The 25,878-nt window shown below is 36.4% G+C and overlaps 2 protein-coding genes and 1 pseudogene across 4 annotated transcripts; all 3 read right to left on the bottom strand.

Moving 5' to 3' along the window:
- Positions 1–900: 900 nt before the first annotated feature.
- On the bottom strand, positions 901–1,184 carry LOC142176925 (18S ribosomal RNA; annotated as a pseudogene).
- A 3,801-nt stretch (positions 1,185–4,985) lies between these two features.
- LOC107768924 (photosystem I reaction center subunit XI, chloroplastic) lies at positions 4,986–7,284 on the bottom strand. Its single transcript, XM_016588095.2, has 3 exons — positions 7,028–7,284; positions 5,913–6,138; positions 4,986–5,387 (listed from the first exon to the last, which is right to left on the bottom strand). The coding sequence occupies exons 1-3, from the start codon at positions 7,196–7,198 to the stop codon at positions 5,122–5,124; spliced, it is 663 nt and encodes a 220-aa protein (XP_016443581.1). The 5' UTR covers positions 7,199–7,284; the 3' UTR covers positions 4,986–5,121.
- A 1,156-nt stretch (positions 7,285–8,440) lies between these two features.
- Positions 8,441–16,431, bottom strand: LOC107768923 (FRIGIDA-like protein 3). Of its 3 annotated transcripts, XM_075244419.1 has the most exons (5): positions 16,194–16,331; positions 13,680–13,812; positions 10,172–11,238; positions 9,247–9,419; positions 8,441–9,024 (listed from the first exon to the last, which is right to left on the bottom strand). In XM_075244419.1, the coding sequence occupies exons 3-5, from the start codon at positions 11,220–11,222 to the stop codon at positions 8,611–8,613; spliced, it is 1,638 nt and encodes a 545-aa protein (XP_075100520.1). In that variant the 5' UTR covers positions 11,223–11,238; positions 13,680–13,812; positions 16,194–16,331; the 3' UTR covers positions 8,441–8,610. The 3 variants fall into 3 exon arrangements, with proteins under 3 accessions (XP_075100520.1, XP_016443580.1, XP_075100519.1); XM_016588094.2 differs by lacking the exon at positions 13,680–13,812 and having other exon boundaries at positions 16,194–16,431; XM_075244418.1 differs by lacking the exon at positions 13,680–13,812 and having other exon boundaries at positions 10,172–11,234; positions 16,194–16,429.
- Between the last annotated feature and the right edge of the window lie 9,447 nt (positions 16,432–25,878).

The following is a 25,878-nucleotide window of genomic DNA, read 5'->3' on the forward strand; positions in this document are numbered from 1 at the left end:
CTTAGGGCCGAAGAAGCGAATCAGAATCTGGCACCCGAGAGTTGGAGCTCTTCTTGGGCTTATGAGCCACTCTTTTCTTTGGCTTCACTTCGGAGCTCGGGGAGCCCGAAGCCTTTCTTTTCTTCTTCTTCTTCTTCTTCTTCTTCTTCTTCTTTTCCCCCACGACAACCTCAGGTTGTCCCGTAATGGAGGGATCAACGGACAAGGACACGTCCTCATCCCTTTCTAAAGGTCTAGGTTCGGTGGTCTTAGGCAAACCAACAAAAGAAAGAAGAAAGGTCAGCATGGTGTGAGTTAAGAGCACGGTAATAACTATTCGAATAAGAACCTTACCATGAGAACGAGCCTCCTATCGGCCCTTCGACAGCTTGCACCATGAGCACTCGAAGTATGACATCTGCTTACAGATGCCTTTGATCCACTCCTTGTGCCGGGGGACAGCATTTGGAACCCGGGCAACAGCTGCACCACCACAAATGCGAATGGTGAGAAAGGAAATGAAGAAAAATAGACACTTAAGGAAAGGCTGCACTTACGAGATGCATTCCACTTCTTGGGGAATGGCATGAATTTGGGAGGGACCAAGTCTTCGATCTTCGCCCGAACGAAGCGTCCTTGCCAGCCTCAGTCTCGATCTTTGTCAATACTCATAAAAGGGGGCCTTGCTGGCCCGGCGAGTAAGCGTGATCAGCCCCCCTCAGAAAAATCTGGGACTATATAGACGGAGCAGGTGGTCGAGGGTAAACCGACAAAACTCGGTGTTATTCACAAAATAACGGAGGGCGATTATGATCTTCCAAAGAGACGGGTGGATTTTCCTCACGCACACCTCATATCTCTTGCAAAAATCTAAAACGACTGAGTCTATCGGGCCCAGTTTCGCCCATTGCGAAAACTTCCCCACTGCTGCCTCCCACTAGGAGTCTAGGTCGTGTCTCAGTCCCAGTGTGACTGATCATCCTCTCGAACCAGCTACTGATCATCGCCTTGGTAAGCTATTACCTCACCAACTAGCTAATCAGATGCAAGCCCCTCATTGGGCAGATTCCTCCTTTTGCTCCTCAGCCTACGGGGCATTAGCAACCGTTTCCAGTTGTTGTTCCCCTCCCCATGGCAGGTTCTTACACGTTACTTACCTGTCCGCCACTGGAAACACCACTTCCCGACCGACTTGCTTGTGTTAAGCATGCCGCCAACGTTCATCCTGAGCCAGGATCGAACTCTCCATGAGATTCATAGTTGCATTACTTATAGCTTCCTTGTTCGTAGACAAAGCGGATTCGGAATTGTCTTTCATTCCAAGGCATAACTTGTATCCATGCACTTCATATTCTCCCAGAGTTCGCTCTTAGAAATATAGCCATCCCTGCCCCCTCACATCAATCCCACGAGCCTCTTATCCATTCTCATTGAATGACGGCGGGGGAGCAAATCCAACTAGAAAAACTCACATTGGGCTTAGGGATAATCAGGCTCGAATTGATGACTTCCACCACATCAAGGTGACACTCTACCGTAGAGTTATATCCCTTCCCCACCCCATCGAGAAATAGAACTGACTAATCCTAAGTCAAAGGGTCGAGAAACTCAACGCCACTATTCTTGAACAACTTGGATTCGGGCCTTCTTTTCGCACTATTACGGATATGAAAATAATAATAAAAATCGGATTCAATTGTCAAGTCCCCTATCGGAAATAGGATTTGACTACCGATTCCGAAGGAACTGGAGTTACATCTCTTTTCCATTCAAGAGTTCTTATGTGTTTCCATGCCCCTTTGAGACCCCGAAAAATGGACAAATTCCTTTTTCTTAGGAACACATACAAGATTCGTCACTACAAAAAGGATAATGGTAACCCTACCATTAACTACTTCATTTATGAATTTTATAGTAATAGAAATACATGTCCTACGAGACAGAATTTGGAACTTGCTATCCTCTTGCCTAGAAGGCAAAGATTTACTTCCGTGGAAAGGATGATTCATTCAGATCGACATGAGAGTCCAACTACATTGCCAAAATTCATGTTGTATATTTGAAAGAAGTTGACCTCCTTGCTTATCTCATGGTACACTCTTCTTCCCGCCGAGCCCCTTTTCTCCTCGGTCCACAGAGATAAAATGTAGGACTGGTGCCAACAATTCATCAGACTCACTAAGTCGGGATCAATAACTAATACTAATCTAATATAATAGTCTAATATATCTAATATAATAGAAAATACTAATATAATAGAAAAAAACTGTCTTTTCTGTATACTTTCCCTGGTTCCATTGCTACCGCGGGCTTTATGCAATCGATCGGATTAGATAGATATCCCTTCAACATAGGTCATCAAAAAAATCTCGGACACCCAACAAAGTACGAAAGCCAGGATCTTTCACAAAACGGATTCCCATTCAAAGAGTGCATAATTGCATGGATAAGCTCACACTAACCCGTCAATTTGGGATCCAAATTCGAGATTTTCCTTGGGAGGTATCGGGAAGGATTTGGAATGGAATAATATCGATTCATATAGAAGAAAAAGTTCTCTATTGATTCAAACACTGTACCTAACCTATGGTATAGGGATCAAGGAGGGAAAAACCCGAAGATTTCACATGGTACTTTTATCAATCTGATTTATTTCGTATCATTCGTTCAATGAGAAAATGGGTCAAATTCTACAGGATCAAACCTATGGGACTTAAGAAATAATATAAAATATAAGAGAGGGAAAAAATTCATATTAATTTAACATGAAGTAGAAGAACCCAGATTCTAAATGAACAAATTCAAACTTGAAAAGGATCTTCCTTATTCTTGAAGAATGAGGGGCAAATGGATTGATTAAGAAAGATCTTTTGTTCTTCTTATATATAAGATCGTAATTGGATCCGCATATGTTTGGTAAAGAGAATAATCTTATCCTTTGAGAATAATAAAAAATGGACAGTGTTCAATTGGAACATGAAAACGTGACTAAATTGGTCCTAGGTACTCTTGGGGGCGGAGTGGAAGAAGGGGGGATTCTCGAACGCGGAAAGGATCCAATGAATTTGAAAGAATTGAACAAGGAGCCATATGAGGTGAAACTCTCATGTACGGTTCTATAAAGTGGCAATAAGGGTGACTTATCTGTCAACTTTTCCACTATCACCCCAAAAAAATAAACTCTACCTTACGTAAAGTTGCCAGAGTACGATTAACCTCTGGATTTGAAATCACTGCTTATATACCCGGTATTGGCCATAATTTACAAGAACATTTTGTAATCTTAGTAAGAGGGGGAAGGGTTAAGGATTTACCTGACGTGAGATATCACATTGTTCGAGGAACCCTAAATGTTGTCGGAGTAAAGGATCGTCAACAAAGGTGTTCTAGTGCATTATAGATTCTTATCCAAGATTCTTATCCTCAACAGGCTGCCTCTTCATCTACCCAACCGGCCGCTGGTACCGAGGCGGTCGCTCTCGAAATAGTTTTCCTCGAGACGGCCGCTCCCGAAGTGGCTGCCACCGAACCGGCCCCCGACCCCCCTTGAAAATGTTTATTCCCAGGGGCTGTTCAATTGTGAACGACTTCAAGGTCGAGAAACCCTTATCCAAACAGGACTGGGGTGAAGGAGCATCGAGGTATATAAGCTCCGTTACCGAAGATGTCCTTCCCACGATCCTAGAGAACTGTAAATAGAAGGGCAATGACGTAGTAGTCCCCGGGCCCGATGATGCTATTACTACCCACGTGGAGGGGTGTTTAAGTGTTTACACTTACTTTATTTATTTGTATTTTTTCTCCAATAGCAGAATGCAGAAAGAGGCAAGTCGATATGTGAAAGTTATAGATTGCTTCTCAAATGATTCGGTAAGGTGAGTTATAGATTGCTTCTCAAATGATTCAGTAAGGTGGCAATGACACTACATTTTTTTCTTTTCTTTTTTTCTTTTTTCCCACACGGTTGGTACCACGCAAAGCGCGAATATATATACTAGTTAAATATATGTCTGGTATAAATTTTCGAAAAGAGATTCACATATTAAATAACAAGCATGCTTATGAAGTTATTCGTACACCAATTTCCAAACATTTATGAATAAGATAACTAATACATACTATTAAGATGCCTAAAAATGAAAGATCTAAGTTATACATACAAACAACGTAACAACACTACCACTCTAGCTAATTTAATTGATTATAACACGTGCCGTGTTCTTATTCTAGAATATTACCCCACGAATGTTAATATAAATAGACTTCAAAACAATTTAATTGAGTAAATATTAATTCTTTATAGTATTAGTGAGGGAGCAATATTTTGTTGAACTGTTCATTTTGGATTTAAGACTTCACATATTTGATCAAAGGTTAAAGATAATATTCTAAAGGAAAGGGAAGAGATTTGCATCCCTTTTAAGGTAGTCGGAAAAAAATGTGAAAGTGTGTGTCTATATTAGTGATATGGTTCATTACAAATATCCTTTTAGTTATATAAACAATTTTAAATGAGATTTTTATGTTAAGACGTAGGAAATTAGTATCATATAACACAGGATATGTTTGTATAGTCATTTTTTTTTTTAATTTGTAACTAGTTATACTGTTCGTATTCCTCCTTTACTTGTAAAGAAAAAAATCAGGTAACAAGTTTCAAATAATATCGAATCTAGAGCTTTCTCGTGTAAAAGAATATCAATTCGAAACTAATACCCTGAAAAAAAGAACGCCTTAAAATATTCATTTATAAATTATACAATAGCATTTTCCATTGAATGGATTAAATGATAACTAATGCCTATGGGCATTATTTTATGTAATTGAGAGGCTAGTCCATCTTTATTTAAGAAGCTTTTTCAAGATCTGTACGTTCAATATTCGTGTACCAATTCCACAGTGGTTCCCTTGACAAACTTATACTATCATGTTACTTAAAAGGCAATTAAAGATAACTACAACCTATAATGAATGAAATTAGTAACTTGAAAGATAAGACTAGAAACTAACTGCAATATGTTAAATTATACTGATAATATAAAAATTCATTACACTCCTCGAAGAGCTCACATGTTCAATATACAACTTTCATTTCCAATTTAACATTCAGAATAGTTACATCAATTGCAAGATTTAAAAGATCTACTTAACATAGTAAGGAAGATCAAGAACATAAAGGAGGAAATAAGCCCAAGTAACACCAGAAATTCCACCAAAAAAGAATCCACCTGTGAACTTTGACCATCCCTCTGCAGTTTGCAATTGGTCTGGCACTTTTTCCCTCCCAGTCAATGTTAATGCTGGTGCTGTTGAAGCCTCTCCTTCTTTGAATGATGATATTCCATAAATAGTCAAACATATGCTAAGAATTACTACAAGTCCTGCTGCTGCCAAAGAACCAGCTCCCCCTACATTAACAGCGGCGGATCTAGTTAGCGGTGTCAAATGAGCGGGTTAGGCTGAATTTGAGCAGGACAAAATAGGTTGAGTTAATAAATGAAACGGTCATTAACCCGCCCAAAACTTGAACGTGTTCTGAGGGTCAAATTTTGAAGAATTAACCCAAATAGCCGCCTATCCAACTGATTAAACTAAAAATAGCCCGTGGAGGTATAATATATGCATAATTTATGTATTATATGTGTATAATTGCGTATAATCAATGTATAATATATGTATATAGCTAGAAAAAATAAACAATGAATATGCCGGCTATTTGTGTAAAGATCCACTATTTTCATAGGCTAGTTACGAAAATATAGATTTAGCTGAACTCTGACATCTTTGACACGGAGCTTACATATATATATAAAATATTACTAGATTTTGATAAATATTAAATTTTGAGCCGATGCTTTTTGAAGTACAATGAGTTTATCGTTAAGAATATAAATATTGAATCCATCAAATTAAAATTTTGAATTCGACTTTACCTGCATATTCAGTGTTTCTTAATGGACCAGCTTTTACAAATGGGCCAACAAGTAGGAATCCATGGGCCAAGCCCACTTCAACTCCTCTGAGAAGTGGGTTCACAGCGGTCCGGTAGGCTGGTAAGTTGGACAAGTACCAAGCAATTAATGGGCTTGAGGTCACTGGAGTTTCAAGACTTCCAATGAAAGGGTCACCATTTAAGGGCTGAATCACTTGGTAAGTAGGCTGCATAACCAAGGGGGAAAAAAGAAGAAGAATTAATATATATAGCTTCTTATCCAACCGTTTAAACTAAAAGTAACCAGCAAATATAAATAGTGTATAATTTATATATAATATATGCACATCATCTAAAAAAAAAGTAAACATTGAGTAAAGATCCCAACAGGAAAAGTAGACAAAGTAAAGGATAGTTGTTGAGAATTGCAGACAACTCTACATCCAAAATCCAATGGTCCAAAGGAGTTTAATTGAATTCCTTTGATCTGAAAATTCTATTGTGTATATAGATAATAATTTTTTTTAGTAAATACATACTAAATTATTGGTTTTTAAAAAAATAAGAGGTTAGCTTCTACAATAATTCCAAATGTGAATCAATATAGTTGTTTTAGATCTCATGTAGAATATGTTGGATTTATCACTTTCTATGCGGAAGCAATAAAGTTAAGCACGACTCATTTTTGACTTATATCAATGATTACGAAATCAAGAAGCCTTCATCAACAATAGTGGGTTCTCGTAAAACTGGAAAAATATAATTTAAAATTTAAATATAGATAATAGAGTTAATTTTGGCATCTTTCTCCATCTTCAGAAAAAGAAAAGAGATCTGAAGTGACAAGCTTAGTAACTTTATTCAATTGAAAGATCGTTAGATTACTTGCCCAAAAGAAGTATTAACTTCTTCTTTTTTCGTAAACCCCTTTTATATTAGGAGGATCTATAGTGTTTTCACAATTCCCTCCAGCTGACTCGAACCAATGACCTAACGGTTGGAGGTGCTTTTACCAATTACGCAAGACTCATTTGTCGAAAAAAAGAAGTATTAACTGAAATTCAAGAATTTAATAAGAAGGAATTAAGAATGAAAAGAAGTGATTTAATATCTTACTTTGTCAGTTTGGACAGCTTTGATAGTAAAGCAAGACTTTCTAGTTGAAGGAAAGATCTTAAAAGGAGCACCAGAAATGCCTTTGGGAGTGACAAGTCCACTGCCTCTGGTTAAAGAAGAAGCAAAGCTGCTCTTGAGCTGGCTTGCCATTGGGGAAGCAGCAGTTGCCATTTTGGAAATATTATTGTTAGACACTTAGGTCAGTCAAGAAAATATAACAAAGATGCAAACATATGAACATAGGAATATGTTTTGCTGGCATACAAAATCTATTGCTCACAAATTCGTGGTTCTGAGGTAGGATGACAATTACGTGGGACCTTGTGATTGGGTAATAATAAAACGTTATCTCTTATCCATACCCCATTGGTTAAGAATGGATGATATGATAGCTGACTCGAGCTTCACCCATAAATACTTACCCACGCCTCATGTTTACACCTAACTAAATAAATAACCTTAGGAATTAACAAATTAAAGTAAAAATGCATATTACTTAACCATAGTTAAGTGTTTATGCAAGACATATGTCTCTTATCCAAGTGCGGGGAAGTTTTTATCGTGATGGAATGAGTGTCCTTTTTTTTTTGTAAGTTCCAAACGTTTATATACTAATATAATTTTTATATTATCAAGTCATGTTGAAATAACTATAAGTAATAACTCGTGATAAAATAAAAGAGTAGCCCAACGAATTTAATCCTCCTCAACGTAGCTAATGGTCACAAGTGAACTAATCTAAATTATTGCATTCATATTAGTATTGTCGAGAAGTGGTGAAAGTGAAATGTTTATAACTGTGATGCATTAAATTTAGCAGATAATACATGGTGTATAACATACATGGTTTTCAATGCATATGTTGGTACTTTTACTAAGGTAGTTTATTCGGACACCTTCGAATAGATTCAATTGAAAGGAGGACGAGAAACGAACACATTGGTTTGACCGTCGAGATCCCAATCGGCCTACATCAACAATAATAACATACCCAGTATTATTCCACATAGTGGGGTCTGGGAAGGGTAGTGTGTACGCATACCTTACCCCTACCTTGTGAGAATAGAAAGACTGTTCCAATAGACCTCAGGAAAGCATAAGGACCACATTAATGAATGGGCCCACATCAACATAAAATGAAAATATTGGACTACGGGTGAGTCGTTTTATTTGGAAGAGAACAATTGCTTAATAGGCACTTCTTTGTTTCCCAAAATCGATATACTAGTAGGTAGCATAATTCTCAGTATGCATCAATTAAATCGATAAGCCAAATTAATTTGTTGGTTCATAAGTAGCTTTGTTCATTTAATTTTGGTAAACAAGTCCAATCGAATTCATTGAATTTTGACTCCAGAGACATCACGAAACAGCACGAGCAAGAACCAATGTTAACATGAGTTTAAAGGACTATAAACAGGAAAGACGATGCACATATTCAAAGATCAAAGTACCAGCGTTTACACCAGATTATAAATTGACAAGGCTACATTCAGTATTAAATTTGCTCACACGAGCAAATTAAGCAAACTCCAAGGGTTAAACACTAACAGCTAAAGGGATCATCATCAAAAGTTTCCTGATCAGTGCAGGTAAGGAGCCTGGTAATGGTAGCCATTTCCAAAGAAGTCATAGCCAGGAGAAAAGTTGTAAACAGCAGCACCCATGAATAAAGGAACATGGGTGCTGGTCGGTCCAGGGTGAGCATATGGTCTGTCATAAACGGATTGCGGGCACCTCTCAGTCATTCTGGGATAGAAGTTCTTGTCCGTGACAACATTATTTACTCGGGGGCCATTTCCGACACCATTGGGACGAGGCCTTTTAGATTGAGGTTTCGCAACTTCAGTTGCCTTTTTCTTGTCTGCCTTTGCTTTCTCCAGCTGAAGAACCCTTTTCTGAAGGGGGTCCACAGGGTATTGCTCCTCAAGCTTATGGTCTTCGACACATTTTAACACGGCCTTTAGTGCAGTCAACTCTTTCTCGTTGACATCATTCTGGAGAAAAACATTTGATTATTCTCACATGCAATCAGCTAGGAGACTTAACATTAAATGCAAGAGCATAGCAGTATACAGCCCAAATGTCCACCTCATTCCCACCCCAAGGGAATAGGAGGCGAAAGCGGTTTCTATACATGGACCATGACACAACAGCGAACACTGAATACGATGAAAAAAAAGTGCAGTCCAAATTATAGCAAGGCACAAGGAACAAACCTGCACAGTAGGTGATGCATTTCCAGAATTGAGAGGTATAGATGCTTTGCTAGCTTCATTCAAGTAGGATTTCAATAGAGAAACAGGCGGAAACTGCTGTGTCAGCTCAAATGCAAAAGCTAGATTAACAGCATCTATATGTCTTCCATTATATATCAACACATCAATAACACCTAGAGATGAAAGGAGCAAATGTGTGAGTATCTCGAAGTATACATACTGAATTCCGATACCCATTCAAGTAGATAAGAGAGATGAAGTTCTACTTTTTTTTTTTTTTTTTTTGGGTAAGTAAGAATTCACTGACAAGTAAGGTATCTTCACAATGTCAGTTCTCTAAAAAACCAACTATATGTAACGATTAAACTAGTAAAAATGTTTTAACAGTCAATGTATACAAGTTAAATTGTTCTCGTTAGTGAAAAGCCGACAACAGACATATCTAAGATGTGATGTGATGTGATGTGGTTATTTGCACTCTAGTGTCGGTTTTCCTTAAGTGCTTCAAGTCGCTTTACCTTTCTAGCTCTATATGTTACTTCCTCTTTCCAAGGGCCATTCCTATAAAATTAATTTATTAAATATCTAGACTCCAGATGAATGAAAACACTACTTTCTACAAGCTAGATGAAAATACTACATCCTGTAACGTTAATTTTTACCATGATATGACTATTCTCTTTTGAACCATCATAAGATTACACTTTGAATGAGGATTCATATCGCTGACCCCAACTTATTTGGGACTGAGGCGTAGTTGTTGTTGTATAAGAATACTCTTAGAAAGTAAAGAGTATAGGAAGGGGAGAGAAGAAAAGGAAAAAAGAGAACAAAAGATAAAGAGGCCTTATAGAACTCGTCAAAAATAGAAAAAGTAGGGGAAAAATCCTTGAGCAAGTTAATTCTACTATTTATGAAGACCAACCTGGCATTCTGTCAGATAATCCAAGGGAACGACAGAGATCAGCTGTTTGACGACGACGTGAAACCATCGGTATCAGCTTGGATAAGTTCTCCTGGTTAAAATTGGAATTAATACTAAAAGTAGCAAGTAGCTGTAAGAATGCATGAGCCTCCAAAGAATTTCCATTACTTGCATCAATGTCAAGTTCATCTAACTTCGGGTTCCACTCCTCAGCGATACCTTTTGCACGTTCTTTTACATTTTCTGATATTATACTTGAAATAGAATTCTTTTCCAAGGTGTTTAATGAAGTACTAAGGCATTCCAGTAGCATAATACAAGTTCGCCGCAAACCCAAAAGATTAGCATCTTTTTTAGCCTCAGAAATTGACACATCTGAGTTGTAAAACCCCTTTAGTGAGTCCAGAACCAGAGAGGCAGGATTGATTGCAGCTCTTAAAGCAAGTGGAATCTCCTCCCTAAGAGCTGCCAGGTTTTTACGGTTGTCTGATATGAATTTGTGAAGGCCTTCAGAATCCATATTTTGGCATAGTTTCACTAGCTCTGGATAAGACTTAACTTCCACACCACCACCCTGAGAAGGTTTTCCAGTATCCTCTATAACATGCCCAATCTCTATGAAATCATCAGGCTTTTCTTCTAGAATAGATGGCCCATCTTGAACCTCACAACTAATGACAGCAGGTTCTACGGAGCAAGGCTTCCTATGCTTCTCAAGAGCAATAGCAATGGCGGAAACTGCTGTATCTCTTTTCTCCTGGAGCCTCTCAAGTGAAGCTTGCTCTTTAGCAATAACAGCTGCTTGATGCTTCTCCAACATCTCCCTAGATTGGAAAATTTTTGTCTCAAACTCCTTCTCTTGGTCTTCCAGTTCATTGAAACGCCTCTTCAAGGACTTCTGAAGCCCATGAAAGTGCTCTTCAAGTTGCTTCCACTGCAGGTTGAGAGTAACAGCACGGTGACTTTCCAACTCAGCGAATGCTTTCTGTAGTTGCTGTATCTTGGATGTTGTAGAGTCCATCAATGTTGCGACTGACTCTGTATCTTCCATGGCAAAAACTCCCTGACTATTTGAAATTTTTGAAAAATCTCTTTAGATGACTGATAAAAAAACAAATGCCCCCACATTTGTCAACTGAAACTACTATACAAGTTTTTATTTTGGAACTTTTTAGTGTTGCATAATAATTTGTAGACAGATTATCGAAAGATATCAGACATTACACAGCTGCTAGTATGATGACAACCTAATTAATGAAAGAATCTCAATACCCAAATCTTCTTCTAATAAGACAGATGAGTCATTAATCCTTTTTTTTGTTTAAAGTATGCCAGAGTTGGTCATAGATGCACCTAAACTAAACCCCACATCATCAAGGCTATTAGAGCCTTCCCAGTATGGAATACCTGCCACTCTTTCTTAAAAGCATCGCTGAGACCCAAATTTTTATCATAGTTTCAGGTTCTTAACCATAGCGGGAGAGAGTGTGTGTGTCTGTGTGTGTGTGTGTGTGAGAGAGAGAGAGAGAGAGAGAGAGAGAGAGAGTGGAAACCGGGAACAAAGAATTTTTCTTTTTCAAATAGAAGGCGGTTTAGTGTCAAGTAACCAAGGACCTCGTCATCTGCAATTAGTATATCATGATGCATAACATCTCCGTGTTAAAGGTCAAAAGCTGGTCTAGCCCGTAGCTACCTTTGATAATAGCGAATTGCTCATACTTTTCTATCTTACTAGTTTCTCGATTGCATGTGTGTCGAGCGATGTAGTATATAATTTTGTAAAATAATATCAATATTATTTAAACAAAACATAGAATAAATTATTATATATGAAAGAATAAAGTATAAATTTTTGTGAATGATCATTGGGGCGAACATATGGCTACTTGGTTGAGATCAAAATAATAAGATATTGTTTGAACCTACGAAGATGAACAATCAAATTTTAATTAGATATGTGATTTTTTTTATTTTGATATTATGAGGTACAAATATGTAATGAAGCACATCTCACCTAATACTGATGTACGTTCTTGGTTGTTTTGTCATGACCAGAACTCTTATTGTTTATATTGATATTTCTCTTAAAAGTGCAACATAAAGTTGGCCACCTGAGCAAACATGTATGTTATGGTAGATAGAATCCAATATTGGGTATTTTCCATTGTGCTTTTCTTATTGTCATTACAAAACATAAACGTTCAATAAATTTTCTGGATGTGAAAGTTGAATTATAAGGATGCTTCATTTTCGGGGAAAAAGTTCAATCCTTGGAATAAACACATGTTTTTTAGCGGACGAACTCATTGTAATTTTTACATGTATGACATTGTTATCAAATCCTCTACGGATTATCCTTGTATGTGAAATTTGTAGACACTGGAATTTTAACAGATCAAGATAAATCCTAAATTCAAGACGACTCTTGAAATATTATGAGTCTATTAGGGTTACTTGGTGGCTACTTCACCCAAACCCTAATTCATGCCTATAAATAAGGCTACATATGTCCTTCAAAGACGATCTCAGCAATTCCATAAACTCTCGGAATATGCACAAAGAGATCAAATATACGATCTCCGAAATTCCATAAAACTCTTGAAATATTCATTAAGAGATCAAAGACATGTCAAATATGTCTTGCTCAAATTTCTAGCAACATTCATGATCCAAACGGAGTGCTGCTACATGCTTCTTGATCATCAAAACACAAAATAGATGCATATCATTCTGCGTTCGAGAAATACGCCGCTAAGGCCCTCGAATTATGGATAACAAATCAAAGGGAAGAATCAAGGGTAAACAGAGTTGTAACCCGCAATGTTTATCAATAAAATCCTTTTTTTCTTTATAGTTGTTTGTGATTGCAGTTTTATTTTTCTGCACAAATTTATTGCAAATAAATTGGCACACCCAGTGGAACCAGTTATATCCTTCATCTCTTCTTCCTGCAAATCGAAAACTACAAGTTTCAAGATTATCTGTTGTGATGGTCGGGTACTTCAAATCTCGTCTTCAAGTTTCAGCAAGCCTACACCTCGACAAACCTTGAAGTAGGGGGCATTTGTAGACACTGAAATTTAACAGATCAAGATAAATCCTAAATTCAAGACGACTCTTGAAATATTATGAGTCTATTAGGGTTAATTGGTGGCTACTCCACCCAAACCCTAATTCATGCCTATAAATAAGGTTCCATATGTCATTCAAAGACGATCTCAGCAATTCCATAAACTCTCGGAATATGCACAAAGAGATCAAATATACGATCTCCGAAATTCCATAAAACTCTTGGAATATTCATTAAGAGATCAAGGACATGTCAAATATGTCTTGCTCAAATTTCTAGCAACATTCAAGATCCAAACGGAGTGCTGCTACATGCTTCTTGATCATCAAAACATCAAAGAGATGCATATCATTCTGCGTTCGAGAAATACGCCGCTAAGGCCCTCGAATTATAGATAACAAATCGAAGGGAAGAATCAAGGATAAACAGAGTTGTTACCCGCAATGTTTATCAATAAAATTCTTTTTTTCTTTATAGTTGTTTGTGATTGCAGTTTTATTTTTCTGCACAAATTTATTGCAAACAAATTGGCACGCCCAGTGGGACCAGTTATGTCCTTCGTCTCTTCTTCCTGCAAATCAAAAACTACAAGTTTCAAGATTATTTGTTGTGATGGTCGGATTCTTCAAATCTCGTCTTCAAGTTTCAACAAGCCTACACCTCGACAAACCTTGAAGTAGGGGGCATTTGTAGACACTGGAATTTAATAGATCAAGATAAATCCTAAATTCAAGACGACTCTTGAAATATTATGAGTCTTTTAGGGTTAATTGGTGGCTACTCCACCCAAACCCTAATTCATGCCTATAAATAAGGTTCCATATGTCATTCAAAGACGATCTCAGCAATTCCATAAACTCTCGGAATATGCACAAAGAGATCAAATATACGATCTCCGAAATTCCATAAAACTCTTGGAATATTCATTAAGAGATCAAGGACATGTCAAATATGTCTTGCTCAAATTTCTAGCAACATTCAAGATCCAAACGGAGTGCTGCTACATGCTTCTTGATCATCAAAACATCAAAGAGATGCATATCATTCTGCGTTCGAGAAATACGCCGCTAAGGCCCTCGAATTATGGATAACAAATCGAAGGGAAGAATCAAGGATAAACAGAGTTGTTACCCGCAATGTTTATCAATAAAATTCTTTTTTTCTTTATAGTTGTTTGAGATTGCAGTTTTATTTTTCTGCACAAATTTATTGCAAACAAAACTCTCAAAAGGAAAAAAGCGAGGATTGATACTTCAGTTTTTTATCACGAGGAATACGATGAAGTATATATATATATCTTAAAATTTTATTTCAAAGTGTTTAACTTTGGAATGTGTACAAATATGAAAGGCAAAGACGTTTGTTGGCTTCAGCGTATAGGGCTAGAGTATTGTTTGTTAATGCATTTCTTCGGAGGATTGTATCAGTTTTTGAGATTTGCTTCCCGTCGTAGCTATGTTTACCATGACAAATTCTAAAGAGTCATGTATCAGTTAATATTTGCTTGACTTTGAAGTATCGCAAGAGCAAATTGAGTATAAAATTTCTACTGATAAAAGTACATTCAACTATTTGCTTTTATTTATATCCATCGAATATTATGTGGCTAGAAATCTTGTTAGAAATACATAACTTTTGTTTTCTTGGGGCAATATGTTATTTTTACCTTTCAAATCAAGTATTTGATGTGAATAACAATACGTGAACTCTTAAATATTAAATGTGTTTAACCAATAACATACCAGAATGAATGGGCAAAAGATAATAAGGTAAATATCATCATACATGTTACTATATTAAGAATGAAAACATGTTGACTTTGTAGTAAACCAAATGGTTAGACATTTCATAAGATTCCTTTTTCTTTATCTCCTTCTTGTGATGACTCGTTCATAAAGGCCCTATTGGCTTCAAAAAAAATCTCATCCAAAATGAAAAACCAGAGTAAAAAGGCTGGCAACAATAATTAAGGCTTGGTTTTCTCATTTTGAAATACTGGACAACAAATTTTCTGTTCTTATTATTTGAAGAGGCAGCAACGGTTGTTAGAAATATTCTTAACATAATAATTAATTAACTTGACAGGTCACATTTCTTCAGATAAATCTGGTATTTTTTTAATTTCTTTAGTATAATTAGGGTATTTAGGTTATTTAGAAAGGTATTTAGGTAATTTAACTTTTAAGTTTAGGGCTTCCCACTTTTATAATAATATATAGATATATAGATAGATATAGATATGATCACGTCAAAGATATGATAAACTACTAAATTTACTTAGCTCATTGTAATTGATCTTGAAAAGTGGCTAGAATACTAAAAGGCATGTATGCACTAGAAAAGGCAAAAACTTTGTAAAATCCTTGCAAATCTTGCCATCTTTTCCCTATCCATTTGGAACGGAACACATCATAAAGATCATTTCAGTGTTGTTTTTCCTTTTTTCTTACATTATATTCCCCTAAATAAATGACGAAATTAAGCCAACAACTTCTGAGTACAAGGTAAATGTACCACAACAGGTAACACGTGGAAACAACAAGTATCTCCAAATTCACGATCAACGGATTATAGTAAAAGAATAGAAGTTATTGCAAAACTATTACGTTACTAGAAGAGCTAAAAAGAAACACACACAAATCAAAACTAACACCAATCGTCAAATAAAACAGAATTTTCCGTATACTCAATTATTCACGAAGTAAAATTACACCTGGACTTAAGTAAAAGCCAATAATGATACTCGCGATCAACAAATAAACTGACAAAAAAAAAATTATCAAAAGAAAACAGTCTAAAAAAGGCTAAATTCAACAACAAATGAAGCTACAACAAGCATTCAAAATTAAAACATCGCTCTACTGGCTAATTGTTGAAGATTAAGACGATCTGAAGGTACTGAGTAAATGAAGCAATAAGGCAAATGAAAGAGAATATCGGAGCTGTACTTACACGATCGGCAGCGAAAGTCGGCAGAGAAGAAGATATGTCGGCGGCAAAATTCGCCGGAGAATTCAGACCATTTCGGTTTGAATTCCTATTGACAGAGAGAAAGAGGAAAGTGAAAAGTGGAACGAAGGGTAGTATTTATTACAGCTACTACCACCCGACAGAGACCACTCCCTCACGCAGACAGCGCACACGGCACAATAAAGCGCTTTCTAGTTTCTACTACCTCTTTTTGCTTTACGTAATAGTGCAGCCTTTTTTTCTTTTAAATACAACAAATTAGTATATGTTACTCGTATAAAATAAAGACCGTAAAAAAAAAGACAAATATACAGAGAAATTAATATATTATTCAAACTTTAAATTTATGTACATAATAAACTAAAAATTACTCTATTTATAGAAAAAATGAAGCAGCTGCGAGGCTTTTCAGGAAGCAGCTGCGAGGCTTTTCAGGAAGCAGCTACGAGGCTTTTCAGGAAGCAGTTGTGAGGCTTTTCTTTAGCTGCTTGTAAGCTGTCTGCATGAGCTGCTTGTAACCTGCCTATTTAATAAGAAGCTGATGCAAATCATTTCATTGAGCTGCTTGCAACCTACCTGCATCAGCTGCTTGTAGATAAACTTCAACAGAGTACTAAATGGACAGGAAGATTATCTATAGCGGAGTAATAAATGAACATCCATAATATAATTATTTTCATAACACTCCCCCTTTGATGTTCATTAAAAGGTATTGTGCCTCGTTAAAACCTTACTAGGAAAAACACAGTGGAAAAAATCCTAGTGAAGGAAAAAGAGTACACATATTTAGTAATACGCATTTCTAGTTGCCTCATTAAAAACCTTATAAGGAAAACCCTGTGGGAAAAAACCTTAGTAAGGAAAAAAGAGTACATCGCGTATTTTACTCCCCTTGATGAAAACCTTGTTTCAAATATTTGAGTCTCCGCATTCCAATCTTGTATACCATATTCTCAAAAGTTGAAGTTGGCAAAGATTTAGTGAATAAATCTGCCAGATTGTCACTTGAACGGATTTGTTGCACATCAATGTCACTATTTTTCTGAAAATCGTGTGTGTAGAATAATTTTGGTGAAATATGCTTTGTTCTATCTCCTTTTATAAATCCTCCCTTCAATTGGGCTATGCATGCAGCATTGTCTTCGTATAAAATTGTGGGTCTTTTCTCACATTCCAAACCACATTTTTCTCGAATAAAATGAATTATTGATCTCAACCATACACATTCCCTACTTGCTTCATGAATAGCTATTATTTCAGCATGATTTGAAGAAGTAGAAACAATAGATTACTTTGTGGAGCGCCATGATATGATAGTACCTCCACAGGTAAACACGTACCCGGTTTGAGATCTAGCTTTATGGGGATCACATAAATAACCAACATTTGCATAACCAATAAGATCTGCACTATCTTTGTTAGCATAAAACAAACCCATATCAAGAGTTCCCTCTAAATATCACAATATATGCTTAATCCCGTTCCAATGTCTCCGTGTAGGAGAAGAACTATATCTTGCTAGTAAATTAACAGAAAATGCTATGTCAGGCCTTGTAGCATTAGCAAGATACATTAGTGCACCAATTGCACTGAGATAGGGTACTTCGGGACCAAGGAGTTCCTCATCCTCTTTTGGAGGTCGGAACAAATCTTTATTCACTTCAAGTGATCGAGCAACCATTGGTGTACTCAATGGGTGCGCTTTGTCCATATAAAAGCGTTTTAAGACCCTTTATATATAGGCAGATTGATAGATAACGATCTCGTCTGCTAAATGTTCAATTTGCAGACCAAGACAAAGTTTTATCTTTCCAAGATCTTTCATCTCAAATTCTTTCTTAAGATATTCAATTGCCTTTTGGAGCTCTTCTGGAGTTCCAACAAGATTTATGTAATCAACATAAACAACAAGTATAACAAATTCTGAAGCCATTTTCTTTATAAAAATACATGGACAAATAACATCATTTATGTAACCCTCTTTCAGCAAATATTCACTGAGGCGATTATACCACATGCGCCCAGATTGCTTTAAACCGTACAAAGATCTTTGTAATCTGATTGAGTACATTTCCCGAGATTTTGAATATGCTTCAGGCATTTTAAATCCTTCAGGGATTTTCATGTAAATTTCATTATCAAGTGACCCGTACAGATAAGTTGTAACCACATCCATTAGATGTATTTCAAGCCTTTCACATAAGGCTAAACTGATGAGATATCGAAATGTTATAGCATCCATAATGGGTGAATATGTTTCTTCATAATCGACTCTAGGTCGTTGTGAGAATCCTTGTGCAACAAGGCGAGCCTTGTATCTTTCAACTTCATTTTTATCATTCTTTTTTCGCACAAAAACCCGTTTATGACCAACTGGCTTTATACCAACAGGTGTTTGGACTACTGGTCCAAAGACCTCTCTTTTAGCAAGTGACTTCAATTCCGATTGAATTGACTATTGCCATTTTGGCCAATCAGATTTTTGTCGACATTCTTCGATAGATCGGGGTTCAAGATTCTCACTATCTTGCATAATGTTAAGTGCAACATTATATGCAAAAATATTATCCACCACTATTTCAGATCAATTTAAATTAATCCCATCACCAGTAGAACTTATTAAAAGTTCCTCACTCACTTGAGTCTCGAGTTTATTGATTTCTTCAGGAATCTCAGAACTAATCAGATCTTGGGTCTCTTCAGGAGATCCCTTCATAATATCATTTTGATCATTTGTCGATTTTCTTTTTCTAGGATTTCGATCCTTAGAACCCAAAGGCCTACCACGCTTCAGGCGTGCTTTAGGTTCACTAGCTCTCATGCTCGTAGATGGTCATGCTGGGACATCAATACGGATAGGTATATTCTCTGCAGGGATATATGACTTAGTTATCCTTTTCAATTCAGTAAATGCGTCTGGCATTTGATTTGCTATATTCTGTAAATGGATGATCTTATGGACCTCCTGATTACATATAGGGGTATGTGGATCAAAGTGAGATAATGATGAAACTTTTCACACAATTTCTCTTTTGATTTCTTTTTTCTCTCCCCCTAATTGTGGAAAATTTGTTTCATCAAATCGACAATCTGCAAATCGAGCAGTAAATAAATCTCTCGTCAATGGTTCAAGATAGCGAATAATAGAAGGTGATTCAAACCCAACATATATTCCTAACCTTCTATGCGGGCCCATCTTACTGCGTTGTGGTGGTACTACTGGCACATATACAACACATCCAAAAATTCGTATATGGGCAATATTTGGTTCATGACCAAAAACTAATTGTGACGGGGAATATTTATTATAATGTATCGGTCTGAGACGGATAAGTGATGTTGCGTTCAAGATAGCATGGCCCCAAACAGTACTGGGCAATTTTATTTTCATAAGTAGTGGTCTTGCTATTAACTGCATGTGTTTAATAAATGACTCTGCAAGGCCATTTTGAGTATGAACATAAGCTAAAGGATGTTCAACTTTTATCCCAACTGATAGATAGTAATCATCAAAAGCTTGAGATGAGAATTCTCCAGCATTATCAAGGCGAATAGCCTTTATAGGATAATCTGGGAATTGTGCCCTTAATCAAATTATTTGGGCTAATAACTTTGCAAACGCCAGGTTGCGAGATGATAGTAGACACACATGAGGCCATCTTGAAGACGCATCTATTAGAACCATAAAATATTTAAATAGTCCACTTGGTGGGTGAATAGGTTCACATATATCCCCATGTATACGTTCTAAAAAGGCAGGGGATTGAACCTTCATTTGTGATGGTCTAATGATCATTTTTCCTTGATAACAAGCATCACAAGAAAATTCATTATTTGTAAGAATCTTCAGGTTCTTTAATGGATGTCCTCTTGAATTTTTAGTAATTTGTCTCATCATTATTGATCCAGGATGGCCCAAACGGCCATGCCATAGCACAAAAGTATTTGAATCCGCAAACTTCAGGTTTATGATAGAGTGTGCTTCAATTGTACTAATTTTTGAATAGTATAAGCCAAAAGATAAAGTTGGTAACTTTTCTACAATGCATTTCTGGCCAGAAATATTCTTTGTAATACAAATATATTCCACGTTCATTTCATCTATTGTCTCAACATGATACCCATTTCGGCGGATATCTATAAAACTCAACAAGTTTCTTCGGGACTTGGAGGAGAACAAAGCATTATCGATAATAAGTTTTGTTCCCTTAGACAGAAATATAATGGCTCTTCCGGAACCTTCAATCAAACTTATATTACCAGAAATTGTTGAAACATTTGCTTTTTCCTTATACAAATAAGAAAAGTATTTCTGATCCTCGAATATGGCATGAGTTGTTCCACTATCAATTACACAAATATCTTCATGATTGGTCTTTGATCCAAACATAATTTGAAGATTATCCATATTCTTCAAAATGCATAAATAAAATATATTATAGTAAACATCATTATCAAAGCATAACTTTTATTTATGTACAACAATTACATAACCATACTATCTACTACAAATAACCAAAATTAAAATATTTACATTTCTACAGATTCACTACCGATCACATGACTTATTTTTCCTTTTGGGAGTGCAAAGTAATCAGCTACATCCAAATGCATGAAGTCTAAATTATCTTCAGAAATAAAATTTGCTTCAGTATTTTTCTCAGTCTTCTTCAGGGAAGCTTGATACAACTCAACCAGGTGCTTTGGCGTATGATATATACGTGACCAGTGCCCTTTTCCTCTACATCTATAGCATGCATTTTATGGCTTTGCTTCTTGCACCGCTTCATACTTTTGTTCCTTCCTTTTTCACTGCTGGTGGTGAGGAGGGTTCTTTGGTGCATTATTATTACTACGATTAGAGTTTCCTCCCCGACCACGGCCATGACCACGACTGGGGCCACGTCCTCTTCCATGCTTAGCTTGGTGGGAGTTCGTCTCATTCACTTCAGGGAATGGACAAGAACCAGTAGGTCGGCTTTCATGGTTTTTCATTAATAGCCCATTATGTTGCTCGGCTATAAGAAGATGTGAGATAAGTTAAGAATACTTTTTGAATCCTATCTCTTGATATTGCTGTTGCAGGAGCATATTCGAGGCATGAAAAATGGTGAAAGTTTTCTCCAACATATCATGGTTAGTAATATTATCACCACATAGTTTCAATTGAGATATAATTCTGAACATAGGAGAATTATACTCATTGATAGATTTAAAATCTTGCAGCCTTAAATGAGTCCAATCATAACGTGCATGTGGAAGAACGACCATCTTCAGGTGGTCATATCTATCTTTCAAATTATTCCATAGTATGACTGGATCTTTAACAGTAAGATATTCCATTTTCGGGCCCTCATCAAGGTGATGGCGTAGGAATATTATTACTTTGGACCGGTCTTGTTTGATGCCTGATTTTTATCTTTGATGGTGTCTGCCAGGCCCATTGCATCAAGATGAATTTCGGCATCAAGCACCCAAGATATGTAGCTTTTGCCCGATATATCTAGGGCTACAAACTCAAGTTTAGAAAGATTTGACATTATTTAGAAAAAGAAAGTTCGTACCTCTGATACTTTCAAAGTATTTTCTCGAGATGGCACAGTCTCGTGCTGATAACGTATTATAAAATAAAGACTGTAAAGTAAAGACAAGTATAGAGAAAAACTGATATATTATTCAAACTTCAAACTTATGTACATAATGAACTGAAAACTCCTCTATTTATAGAAGAAAGGAAGCAACTGCGAGGCTTTTCAGGAAACAGTTGCAAGGCTTTTCTTTAGCTGCTTGTAAGCTGTCTGCATGAGCTGCTTGTAACCTGCCTGTTTAATAAGAAGCTGCTGCAAATCATTTCATTGAGCTGCTTGCAACCTGCCTGCATCAGCTGCTTGTAGATAAACTTCAACAGAGTACTAAATGGACAGAAAGATTATCTATAGCGGAGTAATAAATGGTCATCCACAATATAATTATTTTCATAACAATATAGTACTAGTACATTTTTTTAACAATAGTAATATGTGAATAAACTTATTCCGTTATAGTCTATTATAAGGTATGATACTTGAGTCTCACATCAATATTACAATGTGTTGATGAGGTATTTATATAGTTTTGGGCTCTCCCACATCAATAGCTACCTTTTCATATGTGGTTCTCCTTGTATTGTATCAATGATATCAGAACCACCCACTGCATTCCTGTTAAGTTTCAAAGTTTCAATGATGACAATTCCATCTTATGTTAGTTTGCAGGATTCTACGATTCGAAACAAGCAAAAAGGAAAGAATCAGATGCTATCCAAAGATATGATTGCTAAATTAATGGACAAGAAAAAGGTACTTCATTGCAGCACATTTATTAGACCTCAATCAAAGGAGTTCAGATTGCTAATCAAGGAAGCCTTCGCCAGCAAATATTCTGTATCCAAAAATAATCTCTCAATCAAGGCTTGAATAACTCCTCAATACAAGCATGTGACAAGGAATGTCATGATCGAATTTGGGCTGTCCCAAGAGCAGGATTCGAAGAGGCACCCCTTGGGTCAAATCCCTTTGATGATCTCGTGCCTCTAATTTCGGTCAAGACTCAACGACCCTTTTCTCTCCTGTAAGAAGACTGCTAAGATCAAATGGAAGGCTTGCGCAACTACACATATTGTCTTCTAAGTCTCTCTACTTCTTAGCCTAAATATTGTAATCCTTAGTTTACCAGTGTCTCAAAAGATAGGAAGAATTAGAACACAAAAGAGAGTTGTGTCAAACATTCAGAATTCACTGTTGCCATTTTTCGTTGATGGAGAACGAGTCAAAACCATATGTATTGTAATACTTTCAAGATCTAAAGAGAACCCTTGTGACCCAAGGAAAATTGGATGTAAGTACCACAATGGTACCGAACCAGTATAAAATTATTGTGTGTTATTTACTTTTTAATTACTGTTATCTTTCATTCTGCATTGTGTTTAGTAAACTAAAATCTTTGTTAGTCGACTAATTTTCAATAAACCATAATTCACCCTCCTCCCCTCTTGTACTTTCAATTGGTATTAGAGCAAGGTTCACAATCTTTGCTTAACAGCTTGTGAGAAAAAGATCATGGGATCTAACACTGTTGTTGGTGCTCTATTTCAAGAAGGAACCTCTCACGTTCGACCTCCTTATTTCAATGGTTAACACTTTTCTCACTGGAAAGTGTACATGGAAACTTACACAATGTCATATGACATCAAAGTTTGGCATGTGATTAAAAAGGAAAATCTTCCAATCCCTCCCAAGAAGGATGAAAATGGTCAAGTTATCGTATCAACTGATCCTCTGGACTTGGATGATTACACTGATGAATAAGTTGTTGTCATAACTGTAAATGCCAAAGCAAAAAATCTATTGTACAATACTATCAGTGGAGAAGAGTATGAAAAGATATCAAGTTATGAAACGGCCAAAGAAATATGGGACAAACTGGAGGTTACTTACGAAGGAACCAACAAAGTGAGAGAAACTAGGATAAATCTTCTGGTTCGGGACTACGAGTTATTCCAAATGAAGGATGGAGAATTAGTGGAAGAGATGTTCTCCAGATTTAGCAAAATTCTTGGAGATATGAAATCCTATGGTAGACCTATCAAGAGTGGTGAACGGGTTAGAAAGATTCTCAGGAGCTTACCCACCATTTGGCAGCCAAAATTATCGCCTTGGAATATCAAAATCTAGATAAAATTTCCTATGATGAACTCAGAGGTGATCTAATTGCTTTTGAGAAAACTCACTTGGATAGACAAATTCAAGAGAAGAAGAAAACTATTATTTTTAAGGCTATTGTGGCTAAACCAGAAAATGAAGAGAAAGAAGAAGAAGGAGAACAAGACAAAAACATTGCCATGCTCTCTCAAGTTGTAACAAGAATGATGAGGAAACACATGAATAGCAGAAGAGGGAATCCTAACTTCAGGAAAGGAAGCTTAAGCAATTAAGCTGATAAAAATGATAGAAGGTGCTACGAATGTGGAAAGTTTGGTCACATTCAAGCTGATTGTCCTAAACTAAAAAAGAAACTCAGCAGAAACATGCAAAAGAAGAAATCCTTCGAAGCATGGAGTGATGAAGAAGAGTCTGATCATGATGAAATTGCTAACATATGTTTCATTGCTGTGAATGGAAATGAAGATTCAGGAGAACTTGGACTAATGGCAGACATCAATGATGAAGAAGACGACTTAAGAGAACTTGGTCTCATGACGGACGAAGGAACTAGTGAGGTACGTACTCCCTTATGCCCTAATTATTATGAACTCCAATAATTTGTTGATATTGCTCTTGCAGATATAGAAAGAGTCATGAATGAACTTAGAAGAATCAAGAGAGAAACGAAATACTGGGCCTTGAAACTAGAGGTATGTGAGATTGAGCGTGATATGCTACAAGATGAAGTAAATGAACTTCAACTTCAACTGAATGGATTGCCAAAATCCACGAGTCATGGCTCAGTCAAATCAAATCAGACTGTTCATCACAAATAGAAAATTCCTGCATGTTCCTTTTATGGTAAAAAAGGCCATAGCACTAACCAATGTAGGAACAGAATTAGAGCAGAAAGAGGCTCTGGTAACTCTAACAGTCCATCATATTTTTATTATGGTAAAAGTAGCCATACCTCAAATCGTTGTAGGTTCACAGATAAACGGAGATGGGTTTGGAGACCTAAATATTCAAATCAAACTAACACTCAGCATTCTAACCATTCAGGACCCAAGCAAGCTTGGGTACCTAAAAACAAGTAATTTTGTTTTGCAGGAACACCGCAAGAAGAATCAAAAAGGAAAATAGTATCTCGACAACGCGTGTTCCAGACATATGACTGGTGACAAACACTTGTTCAAATCAGTTACCAAACTAGATGGAGGAACAATTACTTTTGGAGACAAATCCAAAAGAAATGTAATTGGTGTTGGAAAAGTTCCTCTAAGCTCAACATGCGATATAGATGAAGTCTACCTGGTTGATGAACTTGGCTATAATCATCCCAGCATTAGTCAACTATGTGACAACGACTATGAGGTTTGTTTTAAGAAACATGGCTAGTTTATAGAAGATGAATCAGGTAAAATCATTCTTTCAGGTAATAGAGACAGAAATGTCTATACTATCAGAAACTTAGAAAATCTTGGGGATCAAATTTGTCTTACTTCCATAATTGATGATCCCTGGGTTTGGCATAGAAAATTTGGTCATGCCAGCATGCATACTATTCAAATACTTTCTAAACATGATCTTGTAATTGGACTTCCCAAACTAGATTTTTTAAAAGATCATATCTGTGATGCATGTCAACTAGGAAAACAAACTCGTTCTTCTTTCAAAGTTAAAAATATTGTTTCCACCTCCAAACCTCTTCAATTATTGCCTATGGATTTATTTGGTCCTACTAGAACTGCTAGCATAGGTGGTAGGAAATATGCATTTGTCATTGTAGATGATTTCTCTAGATTTACCTGGGTTATGTTTCTAAGTCACAAAGATGATGCTCTAAAGAATTTTGAAGTTTTCTATAAGAAGATTCAATGAGAAAAGGGATACTACATCTCTACTATCAGGAGTGATCATGGAGGAGAATTTAAAAGTAGAGATTTTAAAATTTTTTACAACGATCAAGGAATCTCTCACAACTT

The sequence above is a fragment of the Nicotiana tabacum genome, chromosome 22, assembly GCF_000715075.1.
Source record: "Nicotiana tabacum cultivar K326 chromosome 22, ASM71507v2, whole genome shotgun sequence".
NCBI classification, from domain to species: Eukaryota; Viridiplantae; Streptophyta; class Magnoliopsida; order Solanales; family Solanaceae; genus Nicotiana; species Nicotiana tabacum.